Source organism: Rhinatrema bivittatum, chromosome 6 (genome assembly GCF_901001135.1).
Source record: "Rhinatrema bivittatum chromosome 6, aRhiBiv1.1, whole genome shotgun sequence".
NCBI lineage: Eukaryota > Metazoa > Chordata > Amphibia > Gymnophiona > Rhinatrematidae > Rhinatrema > Rhinatrema bivittatum.
Window position 1 is genome coordinate 142,236,354 of NC_042620.1, and position 22,253 is coordinate 142,258,606.

A 22,253-nucleotide genomic window follows, 5' to 3' on the forward strand; every position below is an offset into this window, starting at 1 on the left:
GATTTCAATCTGGCGTCAGCCCCTAATACATATACCCCTGCAGGAAGTGTGCAGTTCCTCAGTATTTTTCCGTCTCCAAAGCAGTTAGGAGCTATCTGCACGCTCTCAGAGCGTTAGACCAAATCTAAAGAAATTTGAAGAAAAATCCTACATGAAGACGAGCCCCGCACTCCTGCGGTGATACCCTCGGATCCTTCCCCCAGTTGAGTTTCCCGAGGTGATTTCCGTGGTCCCTCGGAGGTGAGAGCCTCTGTCCAGTGGCCGAATCGCGGCAGGGACCTAGCCCCCGAGCGAGAGGAGTTCAGGCGCGGCGTAGAGGCAGCCTCGGTCCGGGGGCCGAATCGCGGCGCGGACTTAGCCGCCGAGCGAGAGGAGTTCGGGCGCGGCTGAGAGGCAGCGGGTGCACCCCCTCGAGCTCGGCGGTGAAGGTATTTACCCTCTCCCCCTGCAGCCGGAGACCGCCCGGGGCGAAACCGGGAAGCACCGAAAACAAGGTAAGGCGTGCATCTTCTACTTGAACCGGTCTCCGAGGATCGAGGAGGAGCACAGGTCGATCGGAACCAGTGCCACCGGGTTGATCTGCCCTAGCAGGGCTAGGCCCCGGCTGTTTCCAGGGTCTGCCCATGTGGAGACCCTCCGAGGAGGTCGCCATATTGTCTGCATGCTCGCCGTCGCCATTTTGGCCCTGGTTGCCGCACCACCCGCCGTCCAAGCCGAGCGCACAAATAGAGCTAAGCGCACAAAGTTACATGTGCGCATAAGCTTAGGCGCACATAAAGCCTCCGCGCATAAGTTACACGCACAGAACAAAGCGCATATCTGCGGCAGGGCGCACTTATGCACGCACATTTCTGACGCACTGGAGCGCACAATAGCTTACGCGTCCATATACATGGCACCTCCAGAAACAGGAACAAAAGCTCAAGGCCTCTGCCCAGCATGCCAGCTCAGAGTCGCACAGAGCGAGGAAGCCGACGCCCTTGGAGCACATGGTAAAGAGGCCCTGAGAGATCCAGGTCAGGGCCAGTCCCACCTAGGGCCCAGTGCTAGCTCCTCAGGGGGCGCCCCGGAACTAGCAGGGCCCGTCATCCCTCAACCCAGACCCAGAAGCGAGGCTCTGGTTTGGAATCTGATCGGCTGACGTCTCTCCCAGAAGCTCTGGGGTGGAGTTGTCCAAGGGGATTTTCGCCTGGGTTAAATAGGCAGCCGAAACCCGGGGCGTAACAGCCACATGCGACACCGGAGGACCCTCATGCCCCAGGACCCTTGAGGCGTAGGCATAAGCTCACTGTCCAGAAGTCCCACTGACGGGGACACGGACCTCTCTGAAGACGAACCCAAGCCCCTGGAAGGGGGGACCCCCTCCCGGGGATAGAGCCACCGAACATGAGACGCTCCTTCACGAAGGAGGAGCCCCCGGCCCTGACATCCCAATGCCTAAAGGAACTCGCTATCCTGGGCCAAAGCACCTCGGGGGAACCTAAAAACCCCCTGTGGGAGGGTCTCCGCCAGACGTCGCGCCACTTCCTCGCCCACAGGCGATGCAACAGCTAATTGCCCTAGAGGAGAATGCTCCGGAATCCTCATGCAATGGGGGTCGATGTCGAGCCTTGCCTGCCATGTACCCCCCTGGACCCAGCAACCAAGGAGCTCCTGGAGTACCCTTGAGTGGACGCCATAGTCTGCGCGATCGTTATGCGCACTACCACCCAGTGGAGGGAGTAGTGGCGCTCAGGATATACATGACCGGCGACTGGAAGCCATACTCAAGCTCTCATTCAAAGTTGCAGCTCGGGCCTGCAGTTTGCGGCCTGCTGCACCATGGCTTCACGTGCCTGCTTATCACAAGCCAGGAATAACACCTCGGGAGAAGACATTGAATTCAGCACTATCTTCTCTCACTGGCATGGCTTCCGATCTAGCGCGCACAGCGGCCAGAGGAGTCTCGTTCACAGTGGCAGCCAACAGACAGCTCAGGCTCGAATCCGATCGGCTGACGCCTCCCCCAGAACGAGCCTCACGAGGACACCCTTCAAGGGATCCCTCCTGTTCGGCAGCAAACTAGAAAAAACTGGCCAACAAACGGGGCGAACCCCCCATTACCGCGCATGCCGGAAGACAAGACAAAGGGAAACGTCCCTTCCCCCATGTCATCAGGGACAGAAGTTCACAGCGCTTCAGCCCTCACAAGAGCAATTATCAAGCATCCCACCCTACGGGCAGGAACCAGTCCTTCCAGAACAAGCACACCAAGAGGGGAACCAACTCTGGTACAGGCCTCGGCCGCACCCCACAATGAAAATCAGCCGACCCATCCAGATTAACCCTAGTCTACAGCAGAAGGGTCGAGATAACTTCGGACAAGTGGGTCCTAGCCATCATCAGAGAGGGGTGTACTGCCTGGACTTCTTTCGAACCCCTCCGGGCAAGTTCACGGAATCCCCCTACCACGTTCTCCGCAAGAGGGCGGCAGTGGAAGCTACACTGAACAAGCTTCTGGCCCCCAAGGCCATAACTCCGGTACCTACATGGGCCAGGAATACTGAACATTACTCCATTTATATTCAAGCCCATCCTGGACCTCAAGTCTGTCAATCACCTCCTAAGGATCTCCCGCTTCCGCATGGAAACCCTACGATCCGTCATACGGGCAATTCAATCGGGAGAGTTCATCACATCCCTGGATCTGTCAGAGGCCTACTTACACATCCCAATTCATCAGGAACACCAGCGCTCCTACGCTTCAATGTCCTGAATCATCACTATCAGTTCCGGACACTACCCTTCGGGTCAGCCTGCACCCCGGACATTCACCAAGGTGATGCTAGTGTTGGTGGCGACACTCAGGAAGGAAGGAATCCTCCTTCAGTCCAACCGGGACGATTGGCTGATCAGGGCAAAGTCTCCGGAGGAAAGCCATCGAGCAACCAGCAGAGTCATAACACTTCTGGAAAGCCTAGGATAGGTGGCCAACGCCCCCTACAACCTCACAGTCGCTGGAATACCTAGGAGTCCGATTCGACACCAAGGAAGACAAGGTCAGCCTGAACCCCCACGAGGAGATCAAAGCTGCGGAACCGGCTTCAGACCTTACCGAGCATCCCTCGTCCCACAGCATGGGACTACAAGGCCTTGGGCTAATGGTGTCCACGCTGGAAGTGGTGCCATGGGCGCTAGCCCACTTGAGATCCCTACAACGCTCACTTCTATCGCGGCGGAGTCCACGATCCCAGAACTACACCGCAAGTCTACCATTTCCAGGCAGATTCCGGACCCAGCTACGGGGGTGGCTGCAAAACCGCCACACGAGCCGAGGGTCAAGGCTATCCTCCACAACCTGGACCCTGCTCACCACAGATGCCAGCCGACACGGGTGGGGAGCACACTGTGAAGAGTTAACCGCCCAAGGGCAGTAGAACGCAGAAGAAGCGGGATGGAACTCCAATCGCCTAAAAGCGCGGGCAGTTAGATTAACCTGCCTGCGGTTCGCACACACGTCCCGAGACAAAGTGGGCAGAGTGATGTCCGACAACGCTACGACGGTGGCCTGCATCAACCGACAGGGCGGAACCAGAAGCCAACAGGGGCTCCTAGAATTAGACCCTCTGATGGCATGAGCGGAAACAAATCTCCAGGAGATCCTCACCGTCCACATCGCCGGCAAAGGAAGACCCCCCTCAGCAGGGAAAGTCTAAACCCAGGAGAAAGGAAGCTGTCGTCCACAGCCTTAAAGGTGATAGGGATTCGGTGGGAGTCCCCAGACATGGACCCTCTGACTGGCAGGTCCAACGCTCAGATACCTCAGGCGGTTTCTGCAGCCCCAGGGGATCGAGGCCCTGGTACAGACCTAACCACCGTGGAACCGGCTACACGCCTTCCCACCGGGGCCCTTGCTGGGCGCAGTTATTCACAAGATATAGCAACACAGGGGACTAGTTCTTCTGGTGGCCCCAGATTGACCAAGAAGACCCTGGTACACAGACATGAGAAGACGACGGGCAGGGAACTCATTACCCCAGCCCCCACACAGAGGCCTGCTCCAACAAGGCCCGATTCCTCACGAGGACCTAGCGTAATTCTCTCTTACGGTCTGACCATTGAGAGGGCCCACCTGAGAGAACGGATTCTCAGGGGGCAGTAATAGATACTCTCCCCCGAGCACACTAGTTCTCCACATCTCTAAAGTACATAACGATCTGGAGAGTCGTTGAGGCCTGGTGCGAAGACCACAATGTCAAGCCACGCCCCTCTAAAAGTTGCGATTTTGGAATCCTTATAGAATGGTCTTCAGAAGAGCCTGCCCCTCAACTCCATCAAGGTACAGGTTGCAGCATTGTCATGCTACGGCTCCAGGAACCAGGGCGAAAGCATAGCCTCGCACCAGATGTACCACTCTTCCCGAAAGGAATCAAACACATTCGGCCACCCCTGAAGTGGCCAGTACCTCTGTGGAACCTCAACCTCTTCTTGGAGTCCCTAAGCGGGATCCGCCTTCAGACCCCCCCGAGGCCTGCCCCTCCGTCTGTCAACCTTAAAGACAGTGTTCTTGCTGGCCGTGGGTTTGGCCCGCCGCATCTCAGAACTACAGGCACGGTCCTGCCATGAGCCAACCTTCAGACTCACCACGGGGACCATACAGCTACGCACAGTTCCCTCATTCCTCCCCAAGGTTGTTTTCACACTTCAACATTAACCAAACCATCTCACTCCAACGATGGACAGCTTGAGGAAGTCTGAAGAGGCTCGCAGTCTGCGTCATCGCAACATCGGCAGATCTCCATCCAGATACCTGGAATTGTCGGAACCAGTACGAAAGACAGACCACCTTTTCATCCTTCACAGCGGGAAGAGGCAAGGGGAAGCAGCCTCGCAGGCAACCATTGCCCGCTGGAGCAAGGAAGTTGTTAAGGCGGCCTATGTAGAAGCAGGAAAGCCCCCGCCTCTACAGGTCAAGATCCATTCTACCAGAGCCCAGGCGGTGTCCGGGGCAGAAACTAGAATACTGTCACCTGCTGAGATCTGCAGGGCGACAACGTGGTCCTCCATCCATACCTCCTCCAGAGCCTACCGTCTGGATGTACAGATTCAGGAGGACACAACATTTGCAAGGGCAATCCTAAATGGGCCATGGGCAGCCTCCCACCCAGTTCGGGGGTAGCTTTTATACATCCCATTGGTCCTGAGTCCATCTGCTACACGCTAGGAAATGGAGAAATTACTTACCTGATAATTTCGTTTTCCTTAGTGTAGACAGATGGACTCAGCATCCCACCCTTGGCTGCCGTTATGCATGTTTTTCAATGAAATATGGGTAAGCCGTATTTTAACTTACATGGAGCAATCCACCCTGCCAGGTGTTGACGCTTTCCGGTTGAGTACTCTGGCGGTCCCAGCTATAGTCAATCAACCAGTTCAAGTTAAGTTTTAAACGTTATTAACAAGTTGGTTAAATTAACCATATGATAAAGTTAATCAATCAGTCAGTCACACATATATCCACAATGCTTTGCAAGAAAGAATACTGAGGAACTGCACTTCCTGCAGGGGTATATGTACTAGAGGCTGACATCAGATTGAAATCTGATCTGTCTCCAACTGCTAGCACGAGTACACTATACCCATTGGTCCTGAGTCCATCTGTCTACACTAAGGAAAACAAAATTATCAGGTAAGTAATTTCTCCAATATTCCTCCATGGTGATTGCCACCTTACTTCATGCTTGAAAGTTCTTCACTTCCTTAGCCTGTATATGGGTTTGGAGAGTTTTTGAGGCTTAGTGTGAGGATCGAGGTGTTCTTCCTCATTCAGTTAAGATCCCGCTCTTTCTGGATTTTTTGCAGGATGGGTTGAATAAAGGTTTGGCCTTTAATTCCTTGAAGGTGCAGGTTGCGGCTCTTGTCTGTTTCAGGGGCCCGGTGAATGGTGATTCCTTGTCCCATCCTGATGTGGTCCACGTTTTGAGGGGAGTGAAGCATCTTCGGCCTTCCGTGCAGTTACCGGTTCCCTTGTGGGGTCTTAACTTGGTGCTGGATTTTTTGGCAGGCCCTACATTCCAACCACTGTGTAGCCTTTCCTTGCAGTTGTTAACCTTGAAGGCAGTGTTTCTGGTGGCTATATGTTCTGCGTGCCAAATCTCTGAGCTGCAAGCCTTGTATGCCGGGAGCCGTTCCTTCGGGTGCGTTACAGCTACATACTGTTCCATCTTTTTTGCCCAAAGTGGTGTTGGACTTTCATTTGAATCAGTCAATTTCCTTACCGTCCCTGGATAAGGTCAGGGACGTGGAGAAGTATTTGCTCCTGCGTTCCTTGGATGTCAAGAGACTTGTGTGGTATCTGGAGGTTTCTGAACCATTTTGAATGGTTTTTCTTTCATGGTGGAAGGAAGCAGGACGAAACAGCTTCGCTGTCTACAATAGCTCGCTGGATTAAGGAGATGGTCATGGCTGCGAATGTGGATGCTGAGAAGCCATTGCCTACTCAGGTTCGGGCTCATTCCACTAGGGCTCAGGCAGTGTCATGGGCGGAGGTTCGATTGTTTCTCCTGTCGATATCTGCTGAGCTGCGACGTGATCCTCTTTACACACTTTTTCCAGGTTTTATCATTGGATGTGCAGGCCTGGGAGGACGCAGCCTTTGCAAGTGTGGTGTTGACTCGACCGTGGGCAGCCTCCCACCCTGTTGGTGAGTAGCTTTGGTATATCCCACTGGTCCTGAGTCCATCTGTCTCACGCTAGGAAATGGAGAAATTAATTGCCTGATAATTTTGTTTTTCCTTAGTGTAGACAGATGGACTCAGCTTTCCTGCCCTCGGCTGCTGCATGAGTATGTCAACAGTCTTCCTATGGAGCTCCAGATCACAAGGGTTTGCTGGTAAGCGTTCATCCAGTCCCTAGATTTGGGTACCTAGATTCTTACGAGAGTTCAGTGTTTTCTTATTGGTTGAGTACAGTTATGGTTGCCTAAGTTTAATCAAGTTTTTTGCTAGTCTGTCCACAGTTGCTTTTGAAGAGAATACTGACAGGCTGGGGTCACTGCAAGAGTATATATACTGTGACGTCAGCTTGCTCCCTCTCCATCTGCTCGCATAACCCACTGGTCCTGAGTCCATCTATCTACACTAAGGAAAGCGAAATTATAAGGTAAATAATTTCTCCATTTTTTGCCATTTTTATTTTATAACTATTGAATTAAAAGTGCACTTGTTTAAGCAAGAGCCAGTTCTACTGCAAAAAGAAGCCAAAATCATAATAAGGAGATGAGCAAGCTGAATGTTTTATTTGGGATCCAGAACAATAGATGCTGTACAAGGCACTTAGATTTGTTTGTATAGCAGAGGGTTAAATACTCAGTCTGCATATCTGAGAGACACTTTTCATTTGTATTCTTATGGCTGGACACAATCAAATTAAGATTCTAAGGTTGGTACACTGGATTGCTACAATAGACATCTGGTGTTTGGAAAGAGATGACCCTGTTTACAGGTTTGTTGACCACATCTAGCAGAGCAGAAAATAAAATAGCATTCAAAGTTCTAAACTTTTAAGGCAGAGTCCTGTGATTTCCTTTAGGTCGGAGAGCTGCACACAGTTCAGGTCCTTTAGAAACAAAATATTAAACGGCATGTACATTGTGTTGCTTGTAACAGCAGAGTTGACCATTGAAAATGGTTCAAGACTTTACAACCTCAGATATTGCCTTGCTTTCAGAGAGAGAACATATGCCCCTCATCTTCTGCAGCACTTGTTGCCTTCTCTCTTCCAGTCCTTTGCTATTTATGTTTTAAATATGCCTCAAAAGCTCCACTCTTTGAGAATAATTGATATTAAGTAACATTCTCCAGTGGAAATGTTGCTCTAATTGACCACAGTTACATTTCCTTTGCAAACACTATAATTGCTTGAGGGATTGTAAGGGTTTTAGGATCAAAGATGTAGCTTTGTCCTTGCCAAACCTGTGTAGAGTCCATTCAACCCTCAGAAACACATCCTTTCTATGTAAAGGATTGGCCATGATAATATATGCTTCATAGAGTTGTCTTGTTGATTCTCTCAACTGGAAGAATCATGCCTTTTTTTCAGGAAGAGAGAGGTTACCCTGTTAATGACTGACTGAGCATTTGCCCAATTAAGTGATAGGTCTTACAAAATCCCTAGTTTAATACCCTTCCTTCCCCCCTGTTAGACACAACCCTAAAAACTCCACTGATCTGTCTAGAATTATTTGTTTTAGAAGTTACACTTCATCTGTAGGAGAAGTAAGTAACATGGCAGGGATCTCTGGGGAGAGAGAGACATACCTGAAGATGGTATATGGAAGATTTTCATCCAGATGGAAGTATACTGTGTCAATACCAAATGTATGAGGAGTCCTTCAAATTAGCAGTGGCTCTCATATTCTTGATTCAAACAAGGCATGCTCTCATTGTCATTGACTTGCTACAATGCTGCCAAGTGACTCACTTTCTGAAGGGAGATTTTAGACTATTTCTAATGGACAGAGTGGTTTTATCCCATACATTCTCCTGTTAGAGAAGCCCTAGGCCACTGGCAGTCCTTGAACGCATGCAGCGCATAACGTATAGCTCGAAGCTCTAGGAAATTTATTTGAAAAGTGGCTTCGAGAGTTGTCCAAGTCCCTTGAGTTTGGAAATTGTCTATGTGAGCTCCCCAACCCAAGGTGGAGACAGTATGCTGGGCTTGATGGACCCTTGGTCTGACGCTGTATGGCATGTTTTATGTTCTTAGTGCCTGTGCTCGACCTGGATGACCCACAATGTGAGAGTCATGTGCTCAGTTTAACACCTTCTGATGGAGGTGGGCATGGAACTACTGTCTTCCCAGGTGGGACAGTAGTAGAGGCGGCCAGGAGGTACCATGTGGGATCAGTGATGTGGCCCAGGGGTTACAGAGTATCCTCCACTTCAAAGGATCGAGCGAGAGCATCAGCATGGGTGTTTTTGGAGGCTTGTCGATATTTTACCTCAAAGTCAAAGTGGACGAAGAACAGTGACCATTGAGCATGACGGGCATTTAAACGATGCACATTACAGAGATATTCTAGGTTTTTATGGTCCGTTTATACCGTAATGCGATATTGCACCCTCTCCAACCAGTGCTGCCATTCTTCAAAAGCCAATTTTATGGCTAACAATTCCTTGTCCCCAATTCTATAGTTCTGTTCGGCTTGCAAAAACTTCTTAGAGAAGAAAGAACAGAGCTGGAGAATCCCCTTGTCAGAAATTTTGCTTAATACAGCTCCTACTCCCTCCAAGGAGGCATCAACTTTGAGAATGAAGGGGCACATGGGATCCAGATGTTGGAGACATGGTTCTTTGAGGAAGCCTTGTTTTAGGTTTAAGAAGACTGTGACTGCTTCTGGGGGCCAATCCTTTGCCCCTTTCCAGGTAAGAGCTGTGAGAAGGACAACCATCTGAGAATAGTTACATAATAACATAATAATGACGGCAGAAAAAGACCAAAATGGTCCATCTAGTCTGCCCAGCAAGCTTCCCAAGGTAGTAACTGCTGCTCCGTGCAGGTTACCCCAATGTTGCACAGAAGACGTCGCACGTTTGACATATGAAGTTCTGAAGAGTAATAAGAATGCTGTGAACCCCACATAGGACACAGCAGATTCTCCCGTAGTCCCTGAAGCAGGCACACAGTGCCGAAACATGGCCCGTGTCGGACAAGCAGCTCCGTACCCATGAACACCAATAAAGGCGGCGACCTTGATAAGTATAAAATACAAATTGGAGTGGGTTGGAAAAGCAGCAGGGGAGAAGGGATTTTAAGAGAAATAAGAAAAAACAAAATAAAAAAGTGAATATCTTTCGGAATATTTTTGAAAATAATAAAAGAATAATAGACGGAGGAAACGAAAAGGATAACTGCAAATCGGTTACCCTTGTTAGAAACCTCTGTACAAATATAACCACCAGACAAGGATTCCCTTGTACGCTCAAGTTGGTGAATTAATTGCATCATATAGAAACATAGAAACATAGAAATGACGGCAGAAGAAGACCAAACGGCCCATCCAGTCTGCCCAGCAAGCTTCACATTTTTTTCTCATACTTATCTGTTTCTCTTAGCTCTTTGGTTCTATTTCCCTTCCACCCCCACCATTAATGTAGAGAGCAGTGATGGAGCTGCAACCAAGTGAAATATCAAGCTTGATTAGTTATGGGTAGTAGGGGAAGTAACCGCCGCAATAAGCAAGCTACACCCATGCTTATTTGTTTTACCCAGACTGTGTTGTTCAGCCCTTATTGGTTGTTTTTCTTCTCCCCTGCTGTTGAAGCAGGGAGCTATGCTGGATATGCTTGTAGTATCAGTTTTTCTTCTCCCCTGCCGTTGAAGCAGAGAGCTATGCTGGATATGCGTGAAGTATCAGTTTTTCTTCTCCCCTGCCGTTGAAGCAGGATATGCATTGAAAGTGAAGTATCAGGCTTATTTGGTTTGGGGTAGTAACCGCCGTAACAAGCCAGCTACTCCCCACTTTGTGAGTGCGAATCCTTTTTTCTTCTCCCCTGCTGTTGAAGCAGAGAGCTATGCTGGATATGCGTGAAGTATCAGTTTTTCTTCTCCCCTGCCGTTGAAGCAGAGAGCTATGCTGGATATGCGTGAAGTATCAGTTTTTCTTCTCCCCTGCCGTTGAAGCAGAGAGCTATGCTGGATATGCGTGAAGTATCAGTTTTTCTTCTCCCCTGCCGTTGAAGCAGAGAGCTATGCTGGATATGCGTGAAGTATCAGGTTTTCTTCTCCCCTGCCGTTGAAGCAGGGAGCTATGCTGGATATGCGTGAAGTATATCCAGATCCCATGCTACATCAGTAGCATGGGATCTGGATATACTTCACGCTACTGATGTAGCATGGATATACTTCATGCTACTGATGTAGCATGGATCCCATGCTACATCAGTAGCATGGGATCTTCTTAGTGTTTGGGTAATTGCCAGTTTCATGTGGCCTGGTTTGGCCTCTGTTGGAAACAGGATGCTGGGCTTGATGGACCCTTCGTCTGACCCAGCATAGCAATTTCTTATGTTCTTAGGTCTCCCAAACTGGATTTAATATGATATAGCAATTCTTTAAGACTTCTATGTTGTAACTTACAGGCAAGGAGCCTACTCTTCTTATCCCCAAATTCATAATATCTTTGATGGAAAAGGTCCAGACTGTGAGCTATTGCCGCTGTATCTAAAGCTGCGATCTCTTCCTGTTTTCTGTTCAGTGCCCCTACTGGAATAGAACATAAGAGCATAAGAAATTGCCATGCAGGGTCAGACCAAGGGTCCATCAAGCCCAGCATCCTGTTTCCAACAGAGGCCAAACCAGGCCACAAGAACCTGGCAATTACCCAAACACCAAGAAGATCCCATGCTACTGATACAATTAATAGCAGTGGCTATTCCCTAAGTAAACTTGATTAATAGCAGTTAATGGACTTCTCCTCCAAGAACTTATCCAAACCTTTTTTGAACCCAGCTACACTAACAGCACTAACCACATCCTCTGGCAACAAATTCCAGAGCTTTATTGTACATTGAGTGAAAAATAATTTTCTCCGATTAGTCTTAATCCGATTTCTCCGATTAGTCTTAAAATGTGATACTTGCTAACTTCATGAATGCCCCCTAGTCCTTCTATTATCTGACCCCGGGTTTTGTATGTCTGCTTTCCAGGCTGTCTAATTCTGCTATTAAGATCTCCCTTTGTCTCTGCCTTTGTTTTTTGTGGTAGGTACCCAGCCCTATTAGATGTCCCCGAATTACTGCCTTCATACTGCCCCAGACGGACATGGGAGTGACCTCTTCTCCCCGTTCAACTCAAAATAGTCCTCCAACATCTCTCCCACTCTTTCTTGATAAGATTTCACTATCAGGAGATAGTTATTGAGTCTCCAGAATTTACGTCCCTCTGCCCCAGGATGGCCTAATAGAGTCCAAAGGACTGGTGCATGGTCAGACCAGGTGACACATTCAATGTCCACCACCCCCGTTCTAGCAATAAGATCCTTTGAGATTAAAAACCGATCTATTCGGGTATATGTATTGTTGGGGTGCGAATAGAAAGTGTAATTCTGGCTGTGAGGATAGCGTATTCTCCATATACCTACTAGCTGCCGGTCCGTCACCCACCGCTTTAACACTTTACGAGGTTTCCCTGAGAGGATAGGCCTTCTAAAAAAAAAAAAAAAAAAAAAAGCCCTGGAGGCTGTACCTCTCTCTAGTTTAATTACGAGGCCATAGTCCAAACTCTATGGCATACTCTGCCAAGGTCTTCGAACCTTGGCGCAGATGTAGTAGGTCCGACCCCACTGTATCCAGGCAGCTGGGCTCATCAAAGACTTGCTTAAATGCCTTGACAAACTGCTGCAAGTCTTGAAGCAGGACATCCCCTCCCTCCCACAGAGGCAATGCCCATGCCAGCACCTTCCCATCGAGGAGGGAGAGGATGAACTGGAGGAGGGAGAGGATGAACTGGAGAATTGCACGGGTTGCCGAGAGAAGTGCATGAAGCACTGATTCAAGAATCCCTGAGACAACTTAGAATCCCACGAATACATGGGGGGAGTCAGAAGGTGGATGGCGGTTGCTGCAGGGAAGCCAAAGGAGCGCAGTAGCTGTGTTACTTGTCAAAGCAGTGGTGGCATCCTGATAGGCGCTGAGCCGTTCCATCTAACCTGCTAGGGCATCCAAAAATTGTTGCTGTTGCTGAGTCTTTTGGGCTAGTCCCAGAATGGCCTGGAGGCCAGAGAGATCCACCAGGTCCATGGACTCTGCAAGCTGTAGCATCGGTTGACCCCTGAGCTGAGACGAGGTCGACACTACCTGTAGAGAGAGACCCAACAGGTCCTCGTCGTTGGAAGGTGATCACAGAGCTGTGGTGATCAGGGGGCCAAGGCAGGGGCGAACAGCGGAGTCCAGTGAACTAGCCAAGGGTCGTGACAGGCAGCAGACAGCAGAGTCCAGTGATCAAGCCAAGGGTCAAGACCAGAAATCAGTCCAAAGGAGACAGGATGAGGGTGTTGCAGAGCAAGAGAGAGGAATCGAAGCAAGGAAGCGGGGAAACACCAGGTCAGGAGCACAAGATCAGGATCGCAAGGCAGACAACCAGCTTTTCCAAGGAGATGACCTGTTGCAAAGGCAAAGCTGAAGAACAGGGACTAGGCTTAGGTAGTCCCTGATTGATGATGTCAAGATGGGGATTGCGGGAATTTCTCCCACTGTGGCCCCTTTAAGAGACTTGGTGAGGCGCGCGTACTTAAGGTTGCTGCTGGAGGTCTAGGCGTCTGTGCTGGCGGAATTCCTGTGCTGCAGGGAAGGGTTTCCTGTCGCCATGGAGCAGCTTCAGGGCCGTGACGGGTGAGGGAAGCCGGCTGAGGAACTCTGCGGCCGGCAAGCGCAACAGTTATAGACAGCTGGTGTTTGTTACCTTTGCTCTTTTCCCAGCTGTGTCTTACTAGAATAGCAACATATCAGTGTGCTCGTTATATCCCCCCATCCCCTTCCTCCAAGAGCATCAGAATCAAGTAGGTAAGATGCATGTGCTCAGAACTGATATTTTCTAAACAAAAATAGCACACACAAAATCCAATGTTGTAAAAGTTGGTGTTTGCTTTTCTGCTCAGCTGCCTTTTAGGGTAAAAAGAAGACTTCTGTGTTGAAGGACAAGCCCCATTGAAATGAATGATTTACACTTTGTTTTCTTTGCCTTTAATGCTTGGTGACCTTCTAGTTTCAAAATATAGCCCCGGCTAGATCTGATGAAATGTATAACAATTTAATAGATAAAATGGAGATTGGGGATTGGCTGGGGTCTGTGCATTCCTTCGGGAGTGAGATAGGATGGACTGGATGGGCCCAATAGTCCTTGTCTGATGTCATATATTTTATGACAAGTGGTAGGAACATGGGTGGTTGAAGTACTGCAAACTACCACCCTTCATGCCCTCTAGGGAAGAGGTGATGATGTCAGAGCAAAGCACAGATAAAAATTACAAGCTAAGGATCCTGCATGCTATCAGTTGGGTAGAAACCAACAGGTTACAACTCCTCAGAAACTGTTGGTGATGACTTGGTTCTGTCCACAAAGCCATAGGGACCTAAGATGCTGGAGGGTTGAGCGATATCCTCACTAGTTTTGTTGGCTCTGTAGATTATTACAAAACTTGGTGGTAAGATAAAGCAAAATTGCTTACCTTGTAATAGGTGTTATCCCAGGACAGCAGGATGTAGTCCTCACATATGGGTGACGTCACCGACGGAGCCCAGCGCGGGAAATCTTTCTGTCAAAGTTTCTAGAAACTTTTGACTGGCCCTGAGAGGCCACTGAGCATGCCCAGCATGCCAGGATATTCTCTGCCACATGTGTCTCTCTTCAGTCTTGTATGTAGCAAAAGCTTTAGCAAAAATAAAATAATAAAAGAAAGGAAACCCAACTCCGCGGGGTGGCGGGTGGGTTCTGTGAGGGCTACATCCTGCTGTTCTGGGATAACACCTATTACAAGGTAAGCAATTTTGCTTTATCCCAGGACAAGCAGGATGTTAGTCCTCACATATGGGTGAATAGCAAGCTAGAGGCTGAGTCAATTCGTAGTGAAGCAACAGTGAGGTATTGTTGTTGAATATGAGTCAGCCGAAGATCACAGTAGGTTGGTTGTAGAAGGAGTTGGGATTATTCTGGAAACAAGTTCATTAAGACAGATTGTCCATAGGCAGAATCTTGTCGTCCCTGCTTGTCCAAGCAGTAGTGAGCTGCAAAAGTGTGAAGAGAACTCCATGTTGCTGCTTTACATATGTCAAGGATTGGCACTGAACGATAGTGTGCTACTGAGGTTGACATTGCTCTTACTGAATGTGCCTTTACTCGCCCTTGGAGAGGAAGGCCTGCTTTTTCATAGCAAAACTGTATGCAATCTGCTAGCCAATTGGAGTGAAAATTCTTTTTCACTCAACGCACAATAAAGCTCTGGAATTTGTTGCCAGAGGATGTGGTTAGTGCAGTTAGTGTAGCTGGGTTCAAAAAAGGTCTGGATAAGTTCTTGGAGGAGAAGTCCATTAATGGCTATTAATCAATTTTACTTAGGGAATAGCCACTGCTATTAATTGCATCAGTAGCATGGGATCTTCTTAGTGTTTGGGTAATTGCCAGGTTCTTGTGGCCTGGTTTTGGCCTCTGTTGAAAACAGGATGCTGGGCTTGATGGACCCTTGGTCTGACCCAGCATGGCAATTTCTTATGTTCTTATGTTCTTACCCACTGCTTTCCCTGGTTTGTTTGGATCGTAGGATATAAACAGCTGTGTGGATTGTCTGTGGACTGCAGTTCGGTTTATATAAAATGCTAGTGCACGCTTACAGTCCAAGGTATGTAAGGCTGTTTCTCCTGGATGGGAATGAGGCCTTGGAAAGAATATGGGTAAAACTATGGATTGGTTCAAGTGGAATTCCGTACGTGGATGTGTACAGAGGACCACTTTGTCATGTAGGAACTTAGTATAGGGTGTGTACGTGACAAGTGCTTGTAACTCACTAACCCGTCTAGCTGATGTGATGGCTATGAGGAAAATAGTCTTTCATGTGAGAAATTTAAGATTACAAGAATCTATGGGTTCGAAAGGAGAGTGCATGAGTCTTGTTAATACCAAATTCAGGTCCCATTCTGTGACAGATGGTCGAATTGGTGGTTTAAGATGTGTTAAACCTCTCATAAATCTGCTTACGAGAGGTTGTGTGGAAATAGGTGCATCTCCCATCTTGTTATGGTAAGCAGAGATTGCACTTAAATGTACTCTTACAGATGAAGTCTGGAGACCAGATTCTGAAAGATGGTATAAGTAGTCTAGTAGAGAAGTTGTGGGGCAGGTGAAAGGATTTATATTCTTTTGGTTGCACCACAAAGTGAATCTCTTCCATTTGGAAGAATAGCTCTTTCGTGTGGAAGGTTTACGTGAAGCTATAAGCACTTGAGATATATTGGATGAGAGATTGAGTGGTTGTAAGATCAAGCTTTCAACATCCATGCTGTCAGAGATAGGGATTTAAGGTTGGGATGGCGCAACCAACCCTGATCCTGAGTTATGAGAGTGGGAGCTACTCCCAGGCGAATGGGATCCTTGACTGAGAGGTCTAGCAGTGTGGGGAACCATACTTGTCGAGGCCAATATGGGGCTATGAGTATCATAGACCCCTTGTCCTGTTGTAGTTTCACTAGAGTTTTGGTTATAAGTGGTATCGGAGGATACTCGTATAGTAGGCCTGAGTTCCAAGGGCGAGCAAAGGCGTCCTTGGCTGGCTGATTCTTCTGTTTGTGTAGAGAACAGAATTTGTCCACTTTGTGATTCAGATGTGATACAAATTTTTCAGTGTTGGTAGTCCCCAACGCTGAAAAATCCTGGTCGCTACTGCAGGATCCAGGGACCATTCGTGTGGTTGGAACTGACGACTGAGTCGATCTGCGACTATATTGTGAATGCCTGCGAGATAAGTGGCCCGTAGGAACATTGAATGTGTTAGGGCCCAGCCCCAAATCTGTGCATCTTCTTGACAAAGGAGATACGAGCCCGTACCTCCTTGCTTGTTGATGTACCACATGGCTACTGTGTTGTCCGTTTGGATCAGAACAGTCTTGTGTGAAAGGCAGTCCTTGAACGCATGCAGCGCATAACGTATAGCTCGAAGCTCTAGGAAATTTATTTGAAAAGTGGCTTCGAGAGTTGTCCAAGGCCCTTGAGTTTGGAAATTGTCTATGTGAGCTCCCCAACCCAAGGTGGGTGGAGACAGTATGCTGGGCTTGATGGACCCTTGGTCTGACGCTGTATGGCATGTTTTATGTTCTTAGTGCCTGTGCTCGACCTGGATGACCCACAATGTGAGAGTCATGTGCTCAGTTTAACACCTTCTGATGGAGGTGGGCATGGAACTACTGTCTTCCCAGGTGGGACAGTAGTAGAGGCGGCCAGGAGGTACCATGTGGGATCAGTGATGTGGCCCACAGGAAAGATCCTGGAATTACATCTGTAGTTAAAGTTATCTGTGGGACTGGTTGCTGAAAAGGTAGGCCTTTGCACAAGTTGTTCTTGTTTGTCCACCAACGTAGAGATGATCTTAGTTGTTGGGTCAATTGAATTGGATAATGTAGTGGTTGAATGGCTTGGATCCATTGTGATCGTAAAGTCCATTGGGTAACTCTCATGGCAAGTCTTGCCATAGGTGTAACATGAACTGTGGAGGCCATATGACCCAGTAAAATCAGAAACTGATGAGCTGTCGCTTGTTTCTGTAAGGAAATTGATTTTGCTAGTAGAATGAGTGTGTCTGCTTGATCTACAGGTAGAATGGCCTTTGCTAGATCGGTGTTCAATTCTGCTCCTATGAATTGAAGCAGGTGAGTTGGAGTAAGATGGGATTTTTGATAATTGATGAGAAATCCCCATGGAGTGAAGTAGAGCGATCGTTCGTGTTAGAGGGGTAAGAGCTCCTTGTTGAGACTGACTCCTTATGAGCCAGTCGTCTAGATATGGGAACACATGGACACCTTCTTTGTGTAAGTGTCCTGCTATTACTGCTAGACATTTGGTGAAGACTCTGGGAGCAGATGCCAGCCCAAAAGGTAGAACCCTGTATTGGAAATGTTGATGGCCTACCATGAAGCGCAGGTACTTGCGATGAGGAGGGAATATTGGAATGTGAGCGTAAGCGTGTTGAAGATCCAGAGAACAAAGCCAATCTCCTGTTTGAAGGAGTGGAAGCATGGTGCCTAGAGAAACCACCCTGAACTTTTCTTTCTTTAGAAATTTGTTGAGGTTTCTGAGGTCTAGGATGGGACGGAGGCCTCCGGTTTTCTTTGGAATGAGGAAATATCGGGAGTAGAATCCTTTGCCCTGCTGTGTCCGGGGCACTGGTTGTATGGCCCTGGCTCTCAGAAGGGTGGATAATTCCATTTGTAATTGATGAAGTTGAGAATTTTGTTGTGGGCAGGAAGTTGGTGGAAATTCTGGAGGAATTGAGATGAAATTTAGTTTGTAGCCTCGAGAGACTATGGAGAGTACCCATTGGTCTGATGTTATGCTTTGCCAAGTTGTGTGAAAGTAAGATACTCTTCCGCCCACCAGCAGGTTTGGCTTGGGATTCAGAGGTTGGGTTTGTTCTCTGGCCTGTATTTCAAAAGCCCGCCGCAGGGCCTGTCTGTGCAAGAGTTTGTGGACGAGCAGGCCTAGGTTGCCTAGCCTGGGAGCATTGTTGTGGTCTGGTCGACCTACCCCTAGAAGTTTGGGGGTAGTATCTGCGTCTGGGTTCTCTTCGGGGAGGGTGACGAGAAGATTGAGTAGCAGGGTCTTGTGGGGTTTGAGACAGTTGACGTAGAGTCTCTGTGTGGTCCTTAAGCTGTTGTACTGCTTCCTGAACTCTTTCCCCAAACAGATTGTCACCAATACAGGGCAGATCCACAAGTTTTTGCTGAACCTCAGGCCTGAGGTCAGAGGCCTTGAGCCATGCCCATCTACGGGCAGTGATTCCAGCTGTTGCTGCTCTGGAAGCAGTCTCAAAATTATTGTAGACTGCTCTCACCTCATTTTTCCCAGCTTCCAGGCCTTTGTTGATTACAGCCTGTGCTGGTTCCTGGAATTGTGTGGGTAAAGAGGTAACAAATTCTTCCATTTGTTTCCAAAGGTTTCTCTGATATTGTGTGATGTACAGCTGGTAGGCAGAAATTTTGGTGTTTAAGATGGAACTCTGATACACTTTCCTGCCTAATGAGTCAAGGAATCTATGATCCTTACCAGGTGGGGTCGATGAGTGTGAGCGCACACGTCTGGATTTTTTCTGTGCAGACTCCACTACAACAGACTGGTGTGGTAATTGTTGCTTCTGGTAGCCTGGAGCTGGCTGCACTATGTAAGTAGTGTCTACACGCTTATTCACTGCAGGAACAGAAGATGGATGTTCCCAAATACGGCATTGAAGATCCAAGAGAACTTCATGGATTGGCACGGCCAGCACTTGTTTGGGCGGGTCAACAAACTGTAAAACTTCAAGAGTTTGTGTCCTGGTATCTTCTGCTGTGAGTTTAAATGGGATGGAGTCAGCCATATCTTGAATGAATGAGGAAAATGATAGGTCCTCTGGAGGTGACTGCTTTCTCTGATCCGGAGGAGAAGGGTCAGACATGAATCCCTCAGAAGATACGATTGCTGTTCATCCCAAGAATCCTCAGAGTCTTCTCTGTAAGGAGATTTTGGTGTTGACTTTGGAGGGAAGTGAAGACCTGAAGGGCCTGGTTGTGGATCATCGGTGGAAAATACTGTAGAAGTGTCTTGAGGCTTCGTGGATGGTAGGTTATCGATGACATTTTGATACCTTTGCAAAAGTCGTCGATAGAAAGCCAGATCTTGCACTTCTGGAGGCTCGGATGAGGGTTGCCTCGATGGTATCGAGGCTGTCATCGACGACGTCATCGGTGGAAGTGCCGTGGAAGTTGTCGACGTCGATGGAAATGAGAACGTCATCGAAGGGCCCGAGGGAATATGGGCAAAGATGGATGTCGATGACGTCATGAGCCTCGGCGTGGTAGTGATGGAGTCCATTGGTGTCCTCTGTGCCAACGAAGGCACCGGCATCGGTGGGCCCACCGGCATCGGTACTACTACTACCGGCATCGATGCTGGAGGCATCGACGGAATCGCCGGAAAAGCCTGCTCTTTAAGAGCCTGGATGACTGCTTGTCTAACTAAAGTAGACAATTCTGGCTGCACAACTGATGGAGTCAGAGCAGTTGTAAGCGGTGGCAATAAGGAGACATCCTGCGAAGAGGTGTGAGGAGTGTCTGGAATCGACAGAGATAAAGGCCCAGGCGCTGAAGGGGCCGGTGTTTCCTGGTCCTGTGGCTGCTTTGCCATCGACTCATCTTGGGACATCATTGTGGGGGATGACGGTCGACGATGCTGATGTTTGGACTTTAGATGGTCCACCGACTTTGTCGATAGCACTGACAATGGTGAGAACGGGTGATCACCGGATCCATCCAGACGTGGTTTTTTAACTAGGGCTCTTTTGGTCGCTCCAGCTAGAGACGACCTCGATGATTTGGACGGAGAAGGAATTAGTTGGAGCTGGAACAAATGTTCCATTTTTTCCTGCCTAGCCTTCCGCCCTTTTGCTGTCATCTCTGCACATTTGGGACATGTACTCACATCGTGTTTTTCACCGAGGCAGAGGACACATTCCAAATGTGGATCAGTTATCGACATAGTTCTGTTGCAAACAGGGCACTTTTTGAATCCCGTTGCCATTTTGTTACTGACGGCCGTCGATGATGTGAATTCGTGAGAATGGATTTTTTTGAAAAATGAGAAATGAAGGATGAGGTACTCACCAGCCGGTGAAAAAGGAACCCCGAGAGACTTCTATGAGAGAGAATATCAAGGAATATCGAAAATATGACTTTCTAGTCAGAAAAGACTTCGTGAAGAACGCAACAGCTCCTGTCCCGCAATGCGTGAAGCAGCGCGGAAAAGCGAAGACTGAAGAGAGACACCTGTGGCAGAGAATATCATGGCATGCCGGGCATGCTCAGTGGCCTCTCAGGGCCAGTCAAAAGTTTCTAGAAACTTTGACAGAAAGATTTCCCGCGCTGGGCTCCGTCGGTGACGTCACCCATATATGAGGACTAGCATCCTGCTTGTCCTGGGATAATAGGGAGTTAGATATTGGATTAACTGTTGGTTCTTGATGGTTCATTTACCCAGGGTGGTAGTGAATCAATAAGGTAAAAAAAAAAAATGACTTGAATGAAGATTGATGTCCTACAGGCTTGTACAACCTGAAGTGTGGTAAAACTGGGCAGACTGAATGAGGCGAGTGGTCTTTTTTCTAGTTATCTAATATGTTACTATTAAGGGTAATATTAACAAAGTAAAACCAGAGAAAAATCCAAAAAAGCACATAAAGTATCATCTATTTTAGCTGAATTGCATTTTTAATATTTGCCCTTGAGACCATGCACAGTATGCTTGACACTTTTTGCTATTGACGAATCATGATCTAGTTACTATTGTAGACCTTCCAGAACAAAAATTCATTTCGGCACAAGAGGTCACTGGTGAGCTGTGTTTCTGATGAAAGAACCAAAAGAATGTGAAGCATGTTTCCACTCTGCCAGAAATATACCCTGACTTACGCTAAATTGTATAGATAGTTTTTATAATTCCCAGGATAAGCATACATAATAAAAGTGAAACAAATGCTTTGTTTTTCAGGGATCGTATGAATAAGAGTGTACAACTGCAGATTTGATACGTGAATCATGAATACTGAGCTAGAAGATTGTTCCATTGGGCAAAGAAAAAACTGGTTGCCTCAGCTTGGCACTTTTGAGTTCTAATTTGTTTCCTGAGCGGCTGTAAAGTAAATTTATGCCATGCCATATCATGTCTTAGCTTCTTGGTGTCCCAACCAAGTGTGAGAAAGAAAGATGGATTTGGGAATGTAGGCTAGGGAAGTTGTAAAGCATGATGGAATGAAAACCAAAGATTGGAGTAGTGAAGGAAACAGATTTGAGAGAGAGTAAAGACTGGTGGAGAGGTGAAGGTAGAGAGAAGACCCCAATGTGGACAACAAAAGATGAGAGTAAATTGTGACAAAATTGAGAATGGTCAAGTTGGAGACTACAGAGAAAAGAGTTAATACCATGTAGCACTATACTAGAGCAATAGTGAAGGGATGGGTAAAATTCTTCTTAGAATGCCATTCTAAAACAGTAATAATTATGATTAAGACTGGAGTTTTATGAATATCTCCTACAACTTGTATAAGTAGATTTGGCACAGTTTATTCCATTTTGATTTATTGCATAATTTTATGCAAAATAAATATGAAGTGGATATGGTTGATACAACTATCTTACCTTATGCATTAAATGGTAGATTTAAAAAATACGCACGAGCCTCCATGTGCATGCGCTAACTGGCGGACTGGGAGGGAACTTCCCTACCCCCTACCCTAGCCTCCCTTCCCCTTCCCTTCCCTTCCCTTCTCCTCCCCACCCCCTAAACCTAATCTGTCTTACCATTTTTTTTTTTTTAAGTTGCTGCTTCTCCGGAGCAGAAGCGCGCCAGCCGACTGCCGACACGCGCTTCCCCAGCACAGCGGCAAATGACCACTGTACTAGCGCCTCCAGCCCCGCCCTTCTTCGTCCCCCCGGACTTAATCGCGTACCGGGGCTTTCACGCGTGGCCAGGCCCATTTGAAA

The 22,253-nt window shown here is 47.9% G+C and overlaps 1 protein-coding gene across 9 annotated transcripts in view; it reads left to right on the forward strand.

Moving 5' to 3' along the window:
* PMS1 (PMS1 homolog 1, mismatch repair system component) overlaps window positions 1–22,253 on the forward strand; it is a 302,687-nt gene that overhangs the window by 57,645 nt on the left and 222,789 nt on the right. Inside the window, exon 6 of one of the 9 annotated variants that reach the window (XM_029606014.1) lies at window positions 21,262–22,031. The exons of the other annotated variants lie outside the window; for them this stretch is intronic. Within the exon in view, the coding sequence (XP_029461874.1) occupies window positions 21,262–21,276 (15 nt within the window). The 3' untranslated portion in view covers window positions 21,277–22,031. Of the gene's footprint in view, window positions 1–21,261; window positions 22,032–22,253 lie in introns of those variants that run through there. 9 annotated transcript variants of the gene reach the window in all.